The sequence below is a fragment of the Ranitomeya imitator genome, chromosome 10 (genome assembly GCF_032444005.1).
Source record: "Ranitomeya imitator isolate aRanImi1 chromosome 10, aRanImi1.pri, whole genome shotgun sequence".
Classification (NCBI taxonomy): domain Eukaryota; kingdom Metazoa; phylum Chordata; class Amphibia; order Anura; family Dendrobatidae; genus Ranitomeya; species Ranitomeya imitator.
Window position 1 is genome coordinate 150,575,227 of NC_091291.1, and position 21,091 is coordinate 150,596,317.

At 49.5% G+C, this 21,091-nt stretch overlaps 1 protein-coding gene across 1 annotated transcript in view; it reads right to left on the minus strand.

The window, feature by feature from the left end:
* Positions 1-6,530: 6,530 nt before the first annotated feature.
* JAM3 (junctional adhesion molecule 3) overlaps positions 6,531-21,091 on the minus strand; it is a 116,242-nt gene continuing 101,681 nt past the window's right edge. The window contains exons 5-9 of the mRNA XM_069742614.1: positions 13,682-13,884; positions 13,509-13,608; positions 13,242-13,374; positions 12,613-12,667; positions 6,531-7,242 (exon numbers count right to left, since the gene is read on the minus strand). Of these exons, the coding sequence (XP_069598715.1) occupies positions 7,207-7,242; positions 12,613-12,667; positions 13,242-13,374; positions 13,509-13,608; positions 13,682-13,884 (527 nt within the window). The 3' untranslated portion in view covers positions 6,531-7,206. The remainder of the gene's footprint in view (positions 7,243-12,612; positions 12,668-13,241; positions 13,375-13,508; positions 13,609-13,681; positions 13,885-21,091) is intronic.

Here is a 21,091-nt window from a genome sequence, read left to right on the forward strand (position 1 = left end):
ACACATTTCTCTTCATATTTTGAATTAGAAAAGTGTGTGCAATGTTCCCAATGCTGGAAATATAAACTAGGAGAAAGATTTTGGGATTAACTAATGTTTCTGAATACACTGCTATATGTTTTCCGCTTAGAATGAGATCAGTTGTGTGTAATATATATAAAGTTAGGTCCATATATATTTGGACAGAGACAACATTTTTCTAATTTTATTTATAGACATTACCACAATGAATTTTAAACAAAACAATTCAGATGCAGTTGAAGTTCAGACTTTCATTTAAGGGTATCCACATTAAAATTGGATGAAGGGTTTAGGAGTTTCAGCTCGTTAACATGTGCCACCCTGTTTTAAAGGGACCAAAAGTAATTGGACAGATTCAATAATTTTAAATAAAATGCTCATTTTTAGTACTTGGTTGAAAACCCTTTGTTGGCAATGACTGCCTGAAGTCTTGAACTCATGGTCATCACCAGACGCCATGTTTCCTCCTTTTTGATGCTCTGCCAGGCCTTCACTGCAGTGGTTTTCAGTTGCTGTTTGTTTTTGGGCCTTTCTGCCTGAAGTGTAGTCTTTAACAAGTGAAATGCATGCTCAATTGGGTTGAGATCAGGTGACTGACTTGGCCATTCAAGAATATTCCACTTCTTTGCTTTAATAAACTCCTGGGTTGCTTTGGCTTTATGTTTTGGGTCATTGTCCATCTGTAGTATGAAACGACGACCAATCAGTTTGGCTGCATTTGGCTGGATCTGAGCACACAGTATGGCTCTGAAGACCTCAGAATTCTTTCGGCTGCTTCTGTCCTGTGTCCCATCATCAATAAACACTAGTGACCCAGTGCCACTGGCAGCCATGCATGCCCGCGCCATCACACTGCCTCCGCCGTGTTTTACAGATAATGTGGTATGCTTTGGATCATGAGCAGTACCACGCCTTTGCCATACTTTTCTCTTTCCATCATTCTGGCAGAGGTTGATCTTGGTTTCATCTGTCCAAAGAAAGTTCTTCCAGAACTGTGCTGGCTTTTTTAGATGGTTTTTAGCATAGTCCAGTCTAGCCTTTTTATTCTTGAATCTTGTGAGTGGCTTGCACCGTGCAGTGAACCCTCTGTAGTTACTTTCATGCAGTCTTCTCTTTATGGTAGATTTGGATATTGATCCGCCGACCTCCTGGAGAGTGTTGGTCACTTGGTTGGCTGTTGTGAAGGGGTTTCTCTTCACCATGGAGATTATTCTGCGATCATCCACCACTGTTGTCTTCCGTGGGCGCTCAGGTCTTTTTGCATTGATGAGTTCACCAGTGCTTTCTTTCTTTCTCAGGATGTACCAAATTGTAGATTTTGCCACTCCTAATATTGTAGCAGTTTCTCGGATGGGTTTTTTCTGTTTTCGCAGCTTAAGGATGGCTTGTTTCACCTGCACGGAGAGCTCCTTTGACCGCATGTTTACTTCACAGCAAAATCTTCCAAATGCAAGCACCACACCTCAAATCAACTCCAGGCCTTTTATCTGCTTAATTGAGAATGACATAACGAAGGGATTGCCCACACCTTTCCATGAAATAGCTTTGGATTCAATTGTCCAATTACTTTTGGTCCCTTTAAAAACAGGGTGGCACATGTTAAGGAGCTGAAACTCCTAAACCCTTCATCCAATTTTAATGTGGATACCCTCAAATGAAAGCTGAAAGTCTGAACTTCAACTGCATCTGAATTATTTTGTTTAAAATTCATTGTGGTAATTTCTATAACCAAAATTAGAAAAATGTTGTCTCTGTCCAAATATATATGGACCTAACTGTATATTGTATATAATTTGTGAAATCACTGAAACTCCGACTTTGTGGGGTAAATTAACACCATCTCTCTGTGATTCATGAGATTCACTCATTTTAGAGGCAAGATTAATTGCAATAAGTACCTTAGAACGACCCCAGTGGGAATGAACTGGCACTGTGGATTTCGGCCGCGGCTTCTGACCATTCTGTCACCTCAGTATCATGGTATTGTTTTCACAACGAAGCCCAACATGCCAAGAAGTAACCAACATTTTAGGTCAGTGTCAGATGAGACACGGCTAAGGGAAGCTGTAAAGTTCTAAAATACTGGTTACCACATGTACTATCCCAGAAGATGAGCATTATCGGTGCACATCGGCCAGTATCCTCCATCTTCATAGTTACATACTAGCAGGCACCTCAGAAAGTTAAAGGAGAAGGAAGGGAAGTAAAGGAGAGGCAGGGATAGAAAAACTCCATCCACTCCTTGGACAACCTCTTCTCAATCCCTATTTTCCCCTCCCGTAAAACAACACTTATACTTTCCTCTGGTGCTAGCGCCGTTCCATCAATGTTGGCATTGGCTCTCCAGGACCCGCGTCACACTGCTGTGTCTCGCGATCACTCTGACCAATAAGCAATAGCTTCACTCTTCTTTCCTATGGAGGTAATTCACATCCGGAGGAAGTCAAGCTGCAGCTGCTCGCTCTTCCTCCAGATGTTTCGATTTGTCCGAAAGAGGCAAAAGTGAAGTCTGAGCTGATTGGCTGCAGTGATTGTATGATATGACAAGGCTGACACTGCTAGAACTGTGCCGGCACTGGAGGGGAGTAAATGACGTGGCAAGGCATACACTGCTAGAACTGTGCCGGCACTGGAGGGGAGTAAAAGACGTGGCAAGGCATACACCGCTAGAACTGTGCCAGCACTGGAGGGGAGTAAATGACGTGGCAAGGCATACACTGCTAGAACTGTGCCGGCACTGGAGGGGAGTAAATGACGTGGCAAGGCATACACTGCTAGAACTGTGCCGGCACTGGAGGGGAGTAAAAGACGTGGCAAGGCATACACCGCTAGAACTGTGCCAGCACTGGAGGGGAGTAAATGACGTGGCAAGGCATACACCGCTAGAACTGTGCCGGCACTGGAGGGGAGTAAATGACGTGGCAAGGCATACACTGCTAGAACTGTGCCGGCACTGGAGGGGAGTAAAAGACGTGGCAAGGCATACACCGCTAGAACTGTGCCAGCACTGGAGGGGAGTAAATGACGTGGCAAGGCATACACTGCTAGAACTGTGCCGGCACTGGAGGGGAGTAAATGACGTGGCAAGGCATACACTGCTAGAACTGTGCCGGCACTGGAGGGGAGTAAAAGACGTGGCAAGGCAGACACTGCTAGAACTGTGTCGGCACTGGAGGGGAGTAAAAGACGTGGCAAGGCATACACTGCTAGAACTGTGCTAGCACTGGAGGGGAGTAAATGACGTGGCAAGGCATACACCGCTAGAACTGTGCCAGCACTGGAGGGGAGTAAATGATGTGGCAAGACAGACACTGCTAGAACTGTGTCGGCACTGGAGGGGAGTAAAAGACGTGGCAAGGCATACACTGCTAGAACTGTGCCAGCACTGGAGGGGAGTAAAAGACGTGGCAAGGCATACACTGCTAGAACTGTGCCAGCACTGGAGGGGAGTAAATGATGTGGCAAGACAGACACTGCTAGAACTGTGTCGGCACTGGAGGGGAGTAAATGACGTGGCAAGGCATACACTGCTAGAACTGTGCTAGCACTGGAGGGGAGTAAATGACGTGGCAAGGCATACACTGCTAGAACTGTGCTGGCACTGGAGGGGAGTAAATGACGTGGCAAGGCATACACTGCTAGAACTGTGCCGGCACTGGAGGGGAGTAAATGATGTGGCAAGGCATACACTGCTAGAACTGTGCCGGCACTGGAGGGGAGTAAATGACGTGGCAAGGCATACACTGCTAGAACTGTGCCGGCACTGGAGGGGAGTAAATGACGTGGCAAGGCATACACTGCTAGAACTGTGCCGGCACTGGAGGGGAGTAAAAGACGTGGCAAGACAGACACTGCTAGAACTGTGTCGGCACTGGAGGGGAGTAAAAGACTTGGCAAGATAGACACTGCTAGAACTGTGCCAGCACTGGAGGGGAGTAAAAGACGTGGCAAGATAGACACTGCTAGAACTGTGCCGGCACTGGCGGGTAGTAAATGACGAGACAAGACAGACACTGCTAGAACTGTGTCGGCACTGGCGGGGAGTAAATGACGTGGCAAGAAAGACACTGCTAGGACTGCGCTGGCACTGGAGGGGAGTGTATGACGTGACAAGGCCAACACCGCTAGGACTGCGCTGGCACTGGAGGGGAGTGTATGACGTGACAAGGCCAACACCGCTAGGACTGCGCTGGCACTGGAGTATATGACGTGAAAAGGCCAACACTGCTAGGACTGCGCTGGCACTGGAGGGGAGTAAATGACGTGGCAAGGCATACACTGCTAGAACTGTGTCGGCACTGGCAGGTAGTAAGTTACGTGACAAGGCCATCACTGCTGGGACTGCGCTGGCACTAGAGGGGAGTGTATGATGTGAGAAGGCCAACACCGCTAGGACTGCGCTGGCACTGCAGGGGAGTATATGACGTGACAAGGCCAACACCGCTAGGACTGCACTGGCACAGGAGGAGAGTATATGATGTGACAAGGCCAACCCCACTAGTACTGCGCTGGCACTGGAGGGGAGTGTATGACGTGACAAGGCCAACACCGCTAGGATTGCGCTGGCACTGGAGGGGAGTATAGGTGCTATTATTTTAATGGAGGGCAACTTATTTGAATGGGTTGTCCAAGTAGTGGATAACATGTTTAAGAAAAGTGCCTGGATATGAAGATATCGGCGCTGGTCCTGACCTGTGCTCACAAACGTCAGCATATGACCAGCGTTGTGTATAAAGGGGGCTGGCTGGCTGCTCACTACACAATCTAAGCCAGCCTGTTTCAGTGTCTGTCGACTGTGCTCATTTCAGTAGGTAAACTAGCTTTTTGTGAGTCCGTCATCCCCCTTCCTACCCAGCACTAGTCACATACCGGCACATGAAAGATCCAAACAAAAGACACCTGGAGCTGCCAGGACCGGCACAAATAGATTAGATCTGTACAGCAACAGGAAATATGGCTACTTACTACCAGAACCACACACAACTTGTGGACATGTGTCGCTGATTCTACAAGAAATCAGACATTTGTGTAATCCTGGACCGTCCTTTTCTTTAAAGGGATTTTCCCAGAATTGAACATTATATTCTATAGATAGAATAGTGATAGCTTACTGATTGCTGGGACCCCAGAGATCTGAAGAACAAGGCTCTGCACCCAGAGTATCAGGTCTTGCAGAACCCAGTACTCGGATCCAGAGCGCCACCGACCCTGGTACATGGATCCAAAGCCCTACAGAGCCCGGTGCTCGGATCCAGAGCCCCACAGACCCCGTTACTCGGATCCAGAGCCCTGCAACCCATGGTACTCGGATCCAGAGCCCCGCAGACTCTGGTACTTGGATCCAGAGCCTGGTACTCTGTTCTAGAGCCCTGCAGACCCTGGTACTCAGATCTAGAGCCCCGCAGACCCTGGTACTCGGATTCATAGCCCTGTAGAGTCCGGTTCTCGAATTCAGAGTCCGGTGCTTGGATCCAGAGAGCAGCAGAGATTGGTACTCGGATCCAGAGCCCCGCAGAGATCGGTACTCGGATCCAGAGCCCCGCAGAGACAGGCACTCGGATCCAGAGCCCCACAGGGTCCTGTACTCGGATTCCGAGCCCTACACTTGGATCCAGAGCCCCGCAGACCCTGGTACTCGGATTCATAGCTCTGCAGAGTCCGGTACTCGGATTCAGAGTCCGGTGCTCAGATCCAGAGCTCAGCAGAGATTGGTACTCGGATCCAGAGCCCTGCAGAGATTGGTACCCAGATCCAGAGCCCCGCAGAGATCGGTACTCGGATCCAGAGCCCCACAGAGTCCTGTACTCGGATTCCGAGCCCTACACTTGGATCCAGAGCCCCGCAGACCCTGGTACTCGGATTCATAGCTCTGCAGAGTCCGGTACTCGGATTCAGAGTCCGGTGCTCAGATCCAGAGCTCAGCAGAGATTGGTACTCGGATCCAGAGCCCTGCAGAGATTGGTACCCAGATCCAGAGCCCCGCAGAGATCGGTACTCGGATCCAGAGCCCCACGGAGTCCTGTACTCGGATTCCGAGCCCTACACTTGGATCCAGAGCCCCGCAGGCCCTGGTACTTGGGTTCATAGCCCTGCAGAGTCTGGTACTCGGATTCAGAGTCCGGTGCTCAGATCCAGAGCTCAGCAGAGATTGGTACTCGGATCCAGAGCCTTGCAATTGAATCCAGACCCCTGCAGGCCATAGTACTCGGATCAAGAGCCCCGCAAAGCCCAGAGTTGGATCCAGAGCCCCTCAGACTGGTAGTCGGATCCAGAGCCCCACAGAGACCGGTACTCGGATCCAGAGCCCCACAGAGACCGTCACTCAGATGCATAGCCTTGTACTTGGATCCAGAACCCTGCAGACCCTGGTACTCTGATCCAGAGCCCTGCTCTTTGGATCGCAGGTTATCAATGTTACCAGCTGAAAATATCCTTCAGAATTCAGCATTGATGTCTGTAAAGGCAGTGAGTTGTGAGGGAGAACAGAAAAAGCTGCTTGATACAATCAGTAGAAAGGTTCTTGGCGTTGTATTATTACAAGGATGTGGAGCGACCAGGTGACAGCTGGTGCACTGCCATGTCTGACCTGGTTACAGAGTGTCCACAGCACACGGATATGCACAGAAATGTCTGTAACCAGCTGTGACTCCCATAGAGATACATGTGAGGGTCTCTCAGAGGCGGGGGTCTCTCATTCTTGTGTTGCAGTCGTCTCACTATAAAAAAATCAGAAATGTGCCCAGACCACGGCTGACACTAAACTTCAAGTTCTCGGCAGATTTCTGGGCATGAAAAAATGCAATAAAATCATCCTCACATTTTGTGATTAAAATAACAGAAATTAACCCTTTGATAGTTTGTTTAGTGCTAAAACTTCTGTGCTTATGGATTATAAGAAAAAAAAGTAAAAACTTTCTTCATCCCAGATTAAAAGTAGATAGAAAACGTCTCCAGTGCGGACCATAAAAAGATGGAGCATTTGGCAGTGTATTAATACTGTGAGCTGGATGCGGGTCTGCTCACAATCTGACGCCACAGCTCGGAAGTTCCTGGAAGTGGTTGTCGGCTGAGGTTGTCAGGTTATACTTTGGCAGACTGGAAGGTTGGTAGTGACGTGTGGGGCTTCACACACTGCGGTGCAATTTCTTCAGTGCTTTCCTCAAAGACTCAAAAATACATTGAATATCAGATGACAAAGGACGACTTGTGTCTGAAATCTCCCTGCAGGAATAGAGAAAAGAGGAGTCAGATCAGGCGGACGAGGGACTGAAAGCTCCACCTGCACCCATCACTCATCTCTACATGAGACTGGGATCAGGGGGCTCAAGATTAACAAGCTAGCAATTGGCAGCAAGGTCTACAATGCTGAGAGAAGACCCTAAGAAAGTGTACACAAGATGTCGGCTCGAGAAACTTCTGGCTGCAGCAGCCCTCATGGCAATAAACCCATACTGCGGTGATGCCCCTGGGAAGCCACGGTCCTCATCTTCGAAGCACTTCCCAGCTTTTTTCCTCCAATACAGAGCTTAAAACCACTTAGAGAGGAACCGAAATCTGAAGCTGCAAGCAGGGGGGCACTCAGAAGCTGAAAGATTGCAATGCACCCACTCCTCCATGGTACCCTCTATGTCCAGGGCTTCTCATGCCCATGTAGTGAAATATGTATATATGTGTGGCCGGCGGTTAACCAGCATCTGTCCTCAGGCTGCAGGTCTCACCAAGATGATAATATATGTTATCCCGAGAAAAGGCAGCTTTCCTGTTCTCAGAGCACAGGGGGCCTTCCCGGAAAGACACAAAATTGGAAAAATTTAACACCTCTAAAGCCTCAAAGGCAGATGCCAAATGGGACTTAGTAAATCTAATTTGTCAGGCTGCACTATGAGAAAGATTAGAATATTAACCTGGGAGGCTGGCCTAGAAATCTGACCTCCAAGTTAACTCTATAAATTAGGCCTCTACACATAGAAAGATGTTTACAAGTGGGGGCTGCCTGGAAAGTTGATGTGAGCCATTCCATATTTCTCCCTCCCTCAGGGACAGAGTACCAGACTACAAAGTTCGATATTTCTATAAGTTTTCTCCCTTTATTTTATCACTGTTTTAGCATATTTGAATGTCACTTTTTATTCCCGTATTGTAATACCCTTTTGATTGTAAGCACTGTACCTTTTCTATTAAAGCTTAACACTTTAATAAGTCTGAACCTTGTATGCTCTAAAATAATCCATGGCCTTAAAATGTGTGATCCTTATGATTGGCAGACAGTAGTAGTTATATTTCCGGGACTCATCGCCCGTGTTCAGTGAGTGGTGGCAGCATGTATGTATGAATGAGCGGGGTGTGTGGACTGTTGGGGTGTGAATTATGCTCCCACTACAGCATAGGACAGAGGTTGAATGCTGGACTGAGAGGAGATAGATTAACCATTGCAGGCGCAACCCCAAATCACGTGCTGAGAAGTAGGTACGTGACACCCAAGCTATGTACATACCTCATTTCTGTCCTCAATGGGGCTCACAAGCTTAATTCCTTATTAGTATGTTTATGAATTGTGGGAAGAAACTGGAAAAAACCCACACAATTACAGGCAGAGCACAGAAAGTTATTAGTGGAATTTGAACATAGGACACTATAGCTAGAAAGCAACAGTGCTAATCACTGAACCACTGTGCTGCTAACCACTAAGCCAACATGCTACTAACCGAAAAGCTACTGTGCTGTCCCAAAACTTTCAATTTTTTGTCTCTTGCAATAGAAACATCACAATAGTCCAAGAATAATGCCATTATATTACTAGCAATTCTGAAGCCAAATACAGGACTGTGCTGGATATGAAACATGACATGTTGACAAGGGCACCTTAGTTAGAGAAGCTCCGCTCCATGTCTAGGGGTGGGAAAAGAGGCTGGAGGTATCATTCATGCACTGCTGATAGCGGATCATTGATAAAATAAAGACATTTATTATTACATTATTTATTAAATGTCTATTTTATCGATGATCCGTTATCAGCAGCGAATGAGTGATACCTCCAGCCTCTATTCTGTACCTGGGTCTACCTCCCGACTGGTATCTGAGCAGCAGCTGTTTTACATGCCCGTTGTGTGTTGCCTTTTAGCAACGTGACAAGGCAAGTGCATCTTCCATTTTGTTGACACCTCGCTGTCATCAGCTAAGACCCTATTGCGCTTTATTCATTCCCACTTTTTTCCTCATCTTTATGTCTGGGGTTGGGCACCTGACACCAGGTGGAGAGTCACGCTGCTCCATGTCTAAGGAGGGACATCTGACACCACATGGAGTCACGCTGCTCCGTGTCTAGGAGTGGGCATCTGACACCAGGTGGAGAGTCACTCTGCTCTGTGTCTAGGGGTGGGCATCTGACACCAGGTGGAGAGTCACGCTGCTCTGTGTCTAGGGGTAGACATCTGACACCAGGTGGAGAGTCACGCTGCTCCGTGTCTAGGGGTGGGCATCTGACACCAGGTGGAGAGGCACGCTGCTCCATGTCTAAGGGGGGACATCTGACACCAGGTGGAGAGTCACTCTGCTCCGTGTCTAGGGGTGGGCAGCTGACACCAGGTGGAGAGTCACTCTGCTCCGCGTCTAGGGGTAGACATCTGACACCAGGTGGAGAGTCACTCTGCTCCGTGTCTAGGGGTGGACATCTGATACCAGGTGGAGAGTCACTCTGCTCCATGTCTAGGGGTGGGCACCTGACACCAGGTGGAGTCACGCTGCTCAGTGTCTAGGGGGGACATCTGACACCAGGTGGAGAGTCACTCTGCTCTATGTCTAGGGGGGACATCTGACACCAGGTGGAGAGTCACTCTGCTCCATGTCTAGGGGGGACATCTGACACCAGGTGGAGAATCACGCTGCTCCATGTCTAGGGGTGGGCATCGGACAACAGGTGGAGTCACGCTGCTCCGTGTCTAGGAGTGGACCCCTGACACCAGGTGGAGAGTAATGCTGCTCCGTTTCTAGGGGTGAGCACCCGACATCAGGTGGAGAGTAATGCTGCTCCGTGTCTAGGGGTGGGCATCTGACACCAGGTGGACAGGCACGCTACTCTGTCTAAAGGTGGGCATCTGACGCCAGGTGGATATTAATGCTACTCTGTGTCTAGGGGTGGGCATCTGACACCAGGTGGAGAGTCACACTGCTCCGTGTCTAGGGGTGGGCATGTGACACCAGGTGGAGAGGCATGCCGCTCCGTGTCTAGGGGTGGGCATCTGACACCAGGGGGAGAGCCACGCTGCTCCATGTCTAGGGGTGGGCATGTGACACCAGGTGGAGAGTCACACTGCTCCGTGTCTAGGGGTGGGCATGTGACACCAGGTGGAGAGGCATGCCGCTCCGTGTCTAGGGGTGGGCATCTGACACCAGGGGGAGAGCCACGCTGCTCCATGTCTAGGGGTGGGCATCTGACACCAGGGGGAGAGCCACGCTGCTCCATGTCTAGGGGTGGGCATCTGACACAAGGTGGAGAGTTACTGTGCTCCGTGTCTAGGGATGGGCAACCGACACCAGGTGGACAGGCAGGGTGCTCCGTGTCTAGGGGTGGACATCTGAGACCAGGTGGAGAGTCACGCTGCTCCGTGTCTAGGGGTGGACATCTGAGACCAGGTGGAGAGTAACACTGCTCCGTGTCTAGGGGTGGACATCTGAGACCAGGTGGAGAGTCACGCTGCTCCGTGTCTAGGGGTGGACATCTGAGACCAGGTGGAGAGTCACGCTGCTCCGTGTCTAGGGGTGGACATCTGAGACCAGGTGGAGAGTAACACTGCTCCGTGTCTAGGGGTGGACATCTGAGACCAGGTGGAGAGTCACGCTGCTCCGTGTCTAGGGGTGGACATCTGAGACCAGGTGGAGAGTCACGCTGCTCCGTGTCTAGGGGTGGACATCTGAGACCAGGTGGAGAGTAACACTGCTCCGTGTCTAGGGGTGGGCATCTGACACCACGTGGAGAGTCACGTTGCTCCGTGTCTAGGGGTGGGCATCTGAGACCAGGTGGAGAGCCACACTGCTCCGTGTCTAGGGGTGGACATCTGAGACCAGGTGGAGAGTAACACTGCTCCGTGTCTAGGGTTGGACATCTGAGACCAGGTGGAGTCACGCTGCTCCGTGACTAGGGGTGGGCAGCTGACACCAGGTGGAGAGTCACAGTGCTCCATGTCTAAAGGTGGGCATGTGACACCAGGTGGAGAGTCACGCTGCTCCATGTCTAGTGGGGGGGCATCTGACACCAGGTGGAGTCACGCTACTCCGTGTCTAGGGGTGCGTATCTGACACCAGGTGGAGAGTCACGCTGCTCCGTGTCTAGGGATGGGCAACCGACACCAGGTGGACAGGCAGGGTGCTCCGTGTCTAGGGGTGGGCATCTGACACCAGGTGGAGAGTAACGCTGCTCCGTGTCTAGGGGTGGGCATCTGACACCAGGTGGAGAGTCACTCTGCTCCGTGTCTAGGGGTGGGCATCTGAGACCAGGTGGACAGGCAGGGTGCTCCGTGTCTAGGGGTGGGCATCTGACACCAGGTGGAGAGTCACTCTGCTTCGTGTCTAGGGGTGGACATCTGAGACCAGGTGGAGAGCCACGCTGCTCCGTGTCTAGGGGTGGGCATCTGACACCAGGTGGAGAGTCACTCTGCTTCGTGTCTAAAGGTGGGCATGTGACACCAGGTGGAGAGTCACGCTGCTCCATGTCTAGTGGGGGGGCATCTGACACCAGGTGGAGTCACGCTACTCCGTGTCTAGGGGTGGGCACCTGACACCAGGTGGAGAGTCACGCTGCTCCATGTCTAGGGGTGCGTATCTGACACCAGGTGTAGTCACGCTACTCCGTGTCTAGTGGTGGGCACCTGACACCAGGTGGAGAGTCACGCTGCTCCATGTCTAGGGGTGGGCATCTGACACCAGGTGGAGAGTCACGCTGCTCCGTGTCTAGGGGTGGGCATCTGACACCAGGTGGAAAGTCACTCTGCTCCGTGTCTAGGGGTGGGCATCTGACACCAGGTGGAGAGTCACTCTGCTCCGTGTCTAGGGGTGGGCATCTGACACCAGGTGGAGAGTCACTCTGCTCCGTGTCTAGTGGGGGGGCATCTAACACCAGGTGGAGAGTCACTCTGCTCCGTGTCTAGTGGGGGGGCATCTGACACCAGGTGGAGAGTCACTCTGCTCCGTGTCTAGGGGTGGGCACCTGACACCAGGTGGAGAGTCACTCTGCTCTGTGTCTAGGGGTGGGCATCTGACACCAGGTGGAGAGTCACTCTGCTCCGTGTCTAGTGGGGGGGCATCTAACACCAGGTGGAGAGTCACTCTGCTCCGTGTCTAGTGTGGGGGCATCTGACACCAGGTGGAGAGTCACTCTGCTCCGTGTCTAGGGGTGGGCACCTGACACCAGGTAGAGAGTCACTCTGCTCTGTGTCTAGGGGTGGGCATCTGACACCAGGTGGAGAGTCACTCTGCTCTGTGTCTAGGGGTGGGCATCTGACACCAGGTGGAGAGTCACTCTGCTCCTTGTCTAGGGGTGGGCAGCTGACACCAGGTTGAGAGTAACGATGCAAGTGCACAACGCTCTGCGGTCACCTCGTCACTTGTCTGTAGGTAATTCATACCATCCGTTTTTGAAGAGTTCATGAAACTGCAAGATAAAAAAGAGGCAGAGTGAGTAAAATGGAGATGTGTAGACAAATCCTATCACTACAGACCATGAGCTCAGATATCGGCGCATATAACAATCTCGCCAATGCAGAGTTACCTCCATGATTCTAGGGATGGCTTTCTGGAAGGTATACATCATGCTACCCTCCAATGCCTGATTTCATTGTCCCATACGTAAACTCTTTCCTATGTTCCTCTTACCCCACTTGCCTCTAGTCTTACACCCTTCTTTCATGACTGATAATAAAGCACTGGTGGGCCTCATGAGCTGTACCCTTGACGTTACATGCCATCTTTTATAAATAAAATTATTATTATTATTATCTTCATGCATGGCTCTGTCAACTCTCTGGAAACATTTTATAAAATCAATCAATTACATTTTTTAAGTGAAATGAAAATATCTATAATGCCTCCACATTAGAGAAGACGCCTATTGCCAAGCATAGCAAGCTGACTAGTGTCCGATGTGATGGGCCTTCACACTCATGGGACTAATCTTTACAATTACGGCAGGAAAAGGATTTACATATCAGTCTAGAAATATGCCGTACCTTTGACCATTGGGCCTGCTGCTGGTTACAAAGTAACCTTTCTGATAGGCACAGCACATGCCGACAGTAATGAGCACGAGCACCAACACCACCAGCAGGACACCTCCAACAATGCCACCAATATTCAGGTCATCTGAGGGTAAAAGACAGATATTACCGGAAAGGAGGAAACAGTCATGGAAGTCACCGTCTCAGGGGCTCAGCCGAGGACAGTCACATGGGACAACCTGACACATAAGTGGATTACATAAGTTGCCGAGAACCTACAAACTTCCAGAAGCTGCGCGTCACACCGGGCAGAACCTGCGGCATTGCTGGCAATACAGTAATACTGGCCCATGTCTCTTTTATTCACAGCAGCAAATACCTGAAAGGAGGAAACAGTCAGTCTGTGTCATGGGGCCCAGACATCACACTGCCATGTGCATGCTGCCACTCACCAAAGTCCCGGAGCTCACATTCACAGTGAAGGTCGAGTTCAGGAACTTGGGGTTGCTTCTAGACTCTTCAGGAAGGGCGTCACTGTTGCGGTACCAGCGATAAACAGAACTGGGGTAGCCCTCATTTTCTCGGCAGTGCAGAACAGCAGATTTCCCCACAGGCACAGACTTGGGCACTCGGCACTGGGGAATTACAGGTTTTACTAAGTGAACAAAGAAGAAATGGTAATAGATTAAAAAAGCAGCAGAAAAACAATTACCCATAATAATCCCCCGGAACACCGGAAAACGTGCCCCAAAAGCCTCTATCCAAATAGCTCAGGAGGCCAACATAGGAACACATCACAGCATTTCAGCGAGACCCCTCATCACCGTATAGTGACACATCCTGACATCAGGCCAAGTTACAAGACAGCAGCAGTCAACGGGGTCACTACACCATGGCACGGCTCATCTTACCCCGCGCCGTGTCGGCCATCACTTCATGCAGTCAGTAATCCTCCTACATCTGATGAGCCAATGATGCAGGAATGGAGCAGGCGGCTGGGCACAAAAAAAGCAGAAAAGAGGCGTCCAGCCCCAGGCAGAATAAATATCACCATTTATTACATTCATTAAAAAGAACAAAAAAGAAAAAAAAATCCAAGTGTGTAGACGGTTCCACCTTTCACAACTCGAACCATTATCATCATAGCTGGAAAGTGAGCTACAGCAGTCTTCACCTGGACTTTGTTTTTACATTTTTGTACTGTTAATTTCTAATGAATCTAATAATAGGCAGCTGGTTACTGAACTTCAAGCCGACAGCAGAATTCATCTCATATCAATTATTACATACAGCACAAAATCCGCTGTATGGCTGGTCGGACGGCGGTAACAGTGTGTTATCGGTGAGCGGGTTGAATATACTGTGAAGTGTGATTGGGGTTGTCACGTCCCACCGTGCTGCCACCAATTGTCTGTATTTTCATGACTATGAAAATTGTACATTCCCACTGACGGCATCAAAACTATGAATTATGCGGCGCTCAGGCGTCGCTAACTGGCGCTGCAGCTTTGGACTCTGCCGATGCACCGGTGACCGCTGCTTTGCTCAGGGGTCTTCTGGGAGACCTTAGGACCTCCATATAGGAGGATATGCGTGCTATGTTAGCAGAACTGAGGGGAGAGGTGGTGGAGTTGGGGAACCGCACTGACCGCCTGGAGCGCAAGATGGCGGAGCTGGTCTCTTCTCACAATGAGCTCTGGGACGCACATGAGACCCTGCAAAGACTGGCTGCTAAAACCCACTCTAAGACCCTGGACCTGGAAGACAGGTCCAGGAGGAATAACGTTAAACTCAGAGGCATTGAAGAATCTATCATGGCAGGGGACTTGAGGGCTCTCCTACAGGATTTTATTTTGGTTGTTCTCCCTCAGTGTGCCTCCAAAGATATTATAATCGACCGTATTCACCGGGTTCCTAAGCCGCCTGGTCTGGGACCCTCAGTCCCAAGAGATGTGCTCGCATGCATACACTTCTATGAAATGAAGGAGGATTTTCTTCAGGCATTAAGAAAGAACCCAGCTTTACCTGAAAGATTTGCCCGCATCACTGTCTTTCCAGATCTCTCTCCGGGCACTCTGGCTCTCCGCAGGGCCTTTGGGCCTTACACTGCTATTCTCAGAGAAAAGGGCATTTTATATCGCTGGGGGTTTCCCACCAAGCTTCTCATCCATAAAGATGGATCAATCACCACCTGCCAGACTCCGTCTCACGCAGCATCTGCCTTGTCCAAATGGGGCCTGACAGCTCCTGGCTCCCCGGTCTCAGCAAGTCCCCCAAAGCCTGGAAAGAACAAAAGCCTCAGGGCCCGTGTTGTGCCGGACTGGGAGGTGGCCTGAAGCTCACTGCATCTCTGGTTCCTGCCTATTTTCCCGCACAGATTTGTTTGGTTCTCTTCGCTTTGTTTTTTTCCTCAAGCTGCTCTGGCTTCCCTTTGGGAGTTTCTGCAGCCCTACAGGTGAACTGTTTTTTTGAATCTCACCTTTTGGACTCAGGATATTCCTGAATGGACCTTGGTCTTTTGGTTTATTTGTTACTTGTTGTCTGTCTTGTTTGTTCTCCCTCCTTCCTTCCCCTCCTCCTGGTTTCCCGCTACTGGTGCTCTGACCCGCAAGTCACATGTTATCTACTCTCTCGCATAGCCCATTGGTGCTCAATATACTGTAAGACTGTTGATATATTTTTGCTATGAGTATTTCCTTATATTCAATTAATGTAAATGGCCTCAACTCCCCGGGCAAGAGGTCTATTGTCTGGCAGCAGTTGGGTAAATCCCGTCGGGTCATTTTATGTCTTCAAGGAACGCACTTATTGGAATGTGATAATGTTAGAATGTACTCAGGTTTATATCCGCACCAATTTTTTGCAAATGGCACGTCAAAAAAGGTGGGGGTAGCTATTTTCTTTAGTAAAACTAATGCTTTTCAATTGATCCGCTCCATATCGGACCCGATGGGTAGGTTTGTTGTAGTTCTTTGTCTTATTAATAATGTCCCTTACACCATTGCCTCGGTCTATGCTCCCAATGCAGGTCAGCTTAAGTTCCTGGAGGGTTTTTTTTTTTCCAAATTTTACAGGACATTCAACATGGTCACAAACTGATTGCTGGGGACTTCAATGCTCCAATGTCTAAAGTGCTGGACTGTTCTGTCTCCTTCCTGTCTAGGTGTGAGGCAGGGCCGCTAACTAAAGGTACCGTCACACTTTAGCGACGCTGCAGCGATACCGACAACGATCCGGATCGCTGCAGCGTCGCTGTTTGGTCGCTGGAGAGCTGTCACACAGACAGCCCTCTCAAGCGACCAACGATCAGGGGAAAGACTTCGGCATCGTTGAAACTGTCTTCAACGATGCCGAAGTCCCCGGGTAACCAGGGTAAACATCGGGTTACTAAGCGCAGGGCCGCGCTTAGTAACCCGATGTTTACCTTGGTTACCATCGTTAAAGTAAAAAAAAAAAAACGCTACATACTTACCTACCGCTGTCTGTCCCCGGCGCTGGGCTTCTCTGCTCTGGCTGTGAGCACAGCGGCCGGAAAGCAGAGCGGTGACGTCACCGCTCTGCTTTCCGGCTGCCCGACGCTCACAGCCAGAGCAGAGAAGCCCAGCGCCGGGGACAGACAGCGGTAGGTAAGTATGAAGCGTTTGTTTTTATTACTTTAACGATGGTAACCAGGGTAAACATCGGGTTACTAAGCGCGGCCCTGCGCTTAGTAACCCGATGTTTACCCTGGTTACCAGCGAAGACATCGCTGAATCGGCGTCACACACGCCGATTCAGCGATGTCAGCGGGACCTCAACGATCAAAAAATGGCCCAGGCCATTCCGACACGACCAGCGATCTCACAGCAGGGGCCTGATCGCTGCTACGTGTCACACATAGCGAGTTCGCTACTGAGATCGCTGTTGCGTCACAAAACTTGTGACTCAGCAGCGATCTCGCTAGCGATCTCGCTATGTGTGACGGGGCCTATACTCTTACAATTTACACGATGTTTGGAGATATCTGCATTGCGGCGAGAGGGACTACACGTTCATGTCACCCAGACACGGTTCCTATAGTAGGATTGACTATGTGCTGGTGAATGATGTGGCCCTTCCTCACTGCATTTCAGACCTGGTCAGACCATGCCCCGGTGTCCCTCACTCTGAGAGATCCTCTTGCTATTAGGCCTCCCTCTCATTGGCGTCTCAACACTCATCTCCTTGCAGATCAATCAAACTCAGTTTATAGAAAGAGCCTTGCAAGAATTCTTCTCCTCCAATGATACCCCAGATGTACGAGATGATACCCTCTGGTTCGCCCACAAGGCGGTGATCACGGGCTGCTTTATCAAAATGGCTGCAACGGCTAAGAAGAAATATAATTCGGCCCTTCAATCTGCCCTAGACGAAATAGCTCGTCTTGAATCGGCCCATAAAGTCTCTCCCACCCCGGTGCTCTTGTCTGATCTCTCTAAGGCCCGCATGCATGTTCGCCATTTGCTTCTGCATAAAACTGAGAATGCCCTGAGGAAAACCAGAGCCAAATTCTATGCCATGGGAGATCGGGCGGGAGCTGTTCTGGCTAGGCGCGTAAGGAGGAGAGAGGCCCAATCCAAGATTCCATTCCTGCTTGGGTCTGACTGTTCCCGTATTTACAATCCTATTCATATTGCTACTATTCCTCTCTCTATGATCTTGGTTCTGATTCGGGGGTCCCTCAGCCCTCACAGGAGCTAATTTTGGCGTTCTTGGAAAAAGCTAATCTCCCCTCGGTCAGCACGGAGCAGCTCTCCTTTCTGAATTCTCCCATTGCCGAATCTGAGCCATCTCAAATTGTTAGGATGCCAATAAGGGTTCTTATCCTGGTCCAGACGGTTTTCCTTTCCTTTATTATGCACAGTTTTTCCCTGTCCTCTCCCCTTACCTCCTACGCCTATTTAACAACTGGTTGTCGGTAGGTAGCATCAGAGCTGAGGGATTGGAGGCTTCCATTGTGACTCTTCCTAAACAGGGGAAACCCACAACCTCTCCGGGGAATTTTCGCCCTATAGCCCTCCTGAATTGCGACGTTAAAATCTATGCTAAATTTTGGGCCAATAGATTACTTTCGGTGCTTCCCAGCCTTATACACCCCGACCAGGTCGGGTTTGTTCCCAGCAGACAGACCAGAGACGGTACTAGGCGTCTGATCGATCTTCTGGATGTGGTGGAGAGGGAGGGTCTCCCCAGTGTATTCCTGTCACTTGACGCCGAAAAAGCGTTTGACAGGGTGCACTGGGGATATATTGAGCTTACGTTGGAAAAATTTGGGCTGACTGGGCAAATCTCCCAAGCCATCATGGCTTTATATTCCAACCCCTGTGTGTTGGTTCGCTCGGCCGGTTTTAAGTCTCGGACGTTCCCCATTTTGAATGGCACGCGCCAGGGCTGCCCCCTCTCGCCCCTCATCTTTGCTCTGATCATGTAGCCTATGGCTGCCATGGTTAGACAAAGTGCAGGCATAAAAGGAGTGAGGGTTGGGGGAATTGAACACAAAATTGGTCTCTACGCCGACGATGTGGTTTTGACATGTACCTCGCCTTTAGTCTCGTTAAATGCGATCACCTCGATTTTAACCCAATTTTCTGCGGTCTCGTATTACAAACTTAATCTGACTAAATCCACACCTTTTCCCATCTTCCTCCCGGTTGCTCTGCAAATTCAAATTCAATCTAAATATGCATTCATCTGGGCCCCGCTGGGCTTTACGTACCTAGGTATCCGAATAACTAGGTTGGAGGACATCGTTCGTTCTAACTGTGAGGAAACCCTCTCGTCGGTCAGGAAGGGCATGGATCAGTTATCGTGCTCCTCGCTTTCATGGATGGCCCGTATACAAACTTCTAAAATGTTATTCCTTCCTAAAATTATGTACCTATTTCGGTGCCTCCCCCTTTCCATCCCCTCGAAATTTATCTCGGCTTTTCAATCGCTTATTGATCGTTTTATCTGGAACAAAAGACCTCACAGGGTCAAACGTCGAGTTATGTCCCTTCCGTACTCTATGGGTGGGTTGGGCACTCCTTCGGTTCAGTTTTATTATAGGGTGCGGTTCTGGAACCTCTTAAACTATGGTGGGAGGGGAAATCACTTTTACCCTGGTTTCTTATTGAGTCCCATTTTGCCCCCAAGAACTCTCTTAAATTACTCTTAGAGCTCCAGCTGCTTCGTGCCTCCCCTGGTGGCCCTTCTCTTCGTACCATCAAGACTGCTACCAAACTTTGGGCGTCACTTTGCTCCTCTCATTTCCTGTTTATGTATGATTATGTTTCTGTTCAAGCTCTGGAGTATGCTATTGGGTACACTTCCCTATCCTCCTGGAGGGGGCGTGGGGTGCATCGGGTGGCTGACCTGTTCGGCTTGGACGGCCTGCTGTCGTTTGAGGACCTTGCAGGTAGATTTTCTCTTTCTAACAAAGATTTTTTTCAATATCTACAACTTCGTAGTTTCCTTAGGTCGCGTCGGCTGTTTGGTGCGCCCCCGCCTCTGACAGGGGACCCTGCTCACCGATTCTTCAGACCATCCACTATATTGCCCCATGGTATCTCTATCCTTTACAAAGCTCTTAAATCCCATGATATTCCTGATAAGCTTCCTTTTATGACTTCCTGGGAGTCTTCGCTGGATTTCGAGGCTCCCCTGGAAGACTGGCAATTTGCCATGGTGCATCCATCTAAATTTTCCTTATGTCTTGGCCATTTGGAACAGGCTAAAAAGATCCAGCTGCATTGGTATCTTACCCCCGTCCGTCTGGCGAAATTCACTCCTTCTTCCTCCCCTCTCTGCTGGAAGGGGTGTGGGGCTATGGGCTCTGGCTCCCATGTTTGGTGGTCTTGCCCGCAGGTTCAGGTCTTTTGGCGCCAGGTAGAATCCTTGATCGCTGAGGTAACTCATCTTCCCCTTACCTTGAGTGGGCATCTAGCTGTTTTGGGTATTTCCCTTATAGAGTTTCCCTCCCCTCTCCGTCCCATGATTTCTAACATTTTGGTTGCTGCCAGGCAATGCACTGCGAACTACTGGAAATCTTCAGGTCTCCTCTCTAGGGCCGAATTGGTTTCTAAAATCAACCTACACTTCAGCTATGAAGTAATTATGGCTCATGGTCTCCCTAAGAAGAATAAGGTCCTCTCCTGGTGGGACCCTTGGGTATCCTCACCTTATGTATCCCCGCCCGCTCTTACTCTCATTTAATAGTTATTTTTTTAAATATGTGATTTGGTTTACACTGTGGCCTTGTATTTCTGTATTGGATGTACTGTGGTTTCTTGATCACCATGTACTTTGTTTTTCCCTCTCTTCCCCTTGCTCCCTCCCTTCTTCCTTTCTTTCCCTTGATGGTGGTATGTGATATGTGATGTGTTATGTTCTCTCTTTTTTGCTCAATAAAAAGTTAATTGGTTAAAAAAAACTGTGAATTAACACATGTGGAATTAAATACTTAACAAAAAAAGTATGAAACAAGTTAAATTATGCCTTATATTCTAGGTTCTTCACTCTTGGCATTCTCTTGATGAGCTTCAAGAGGTAGTCACCAGGAATGGTTTTAATTTCACAGGTGTGCCCTTGTCAGGTTTAATAAGTGGGATTTCTTGCCTTATAAATGGGGTTGGGACCATCAGTTGTGTTGTGCAGAAGTCTGGTGGATACACAGCTGATTGTCCTACTGAATAGACTGTTAGAATTTGTATTATGGCAAGAATAAAGCAACTAAGTAAAGAAAAACGAGTGGGAAAACTATGAAAGTGTCTCCAAGTTCAGTGGCAAAAACCATCAAGCGCTACAAAGAAACTGGCTCACATGAGGATCGCCCCAGGAAAGGAAGAAGACCAAGAGTCAGCTCT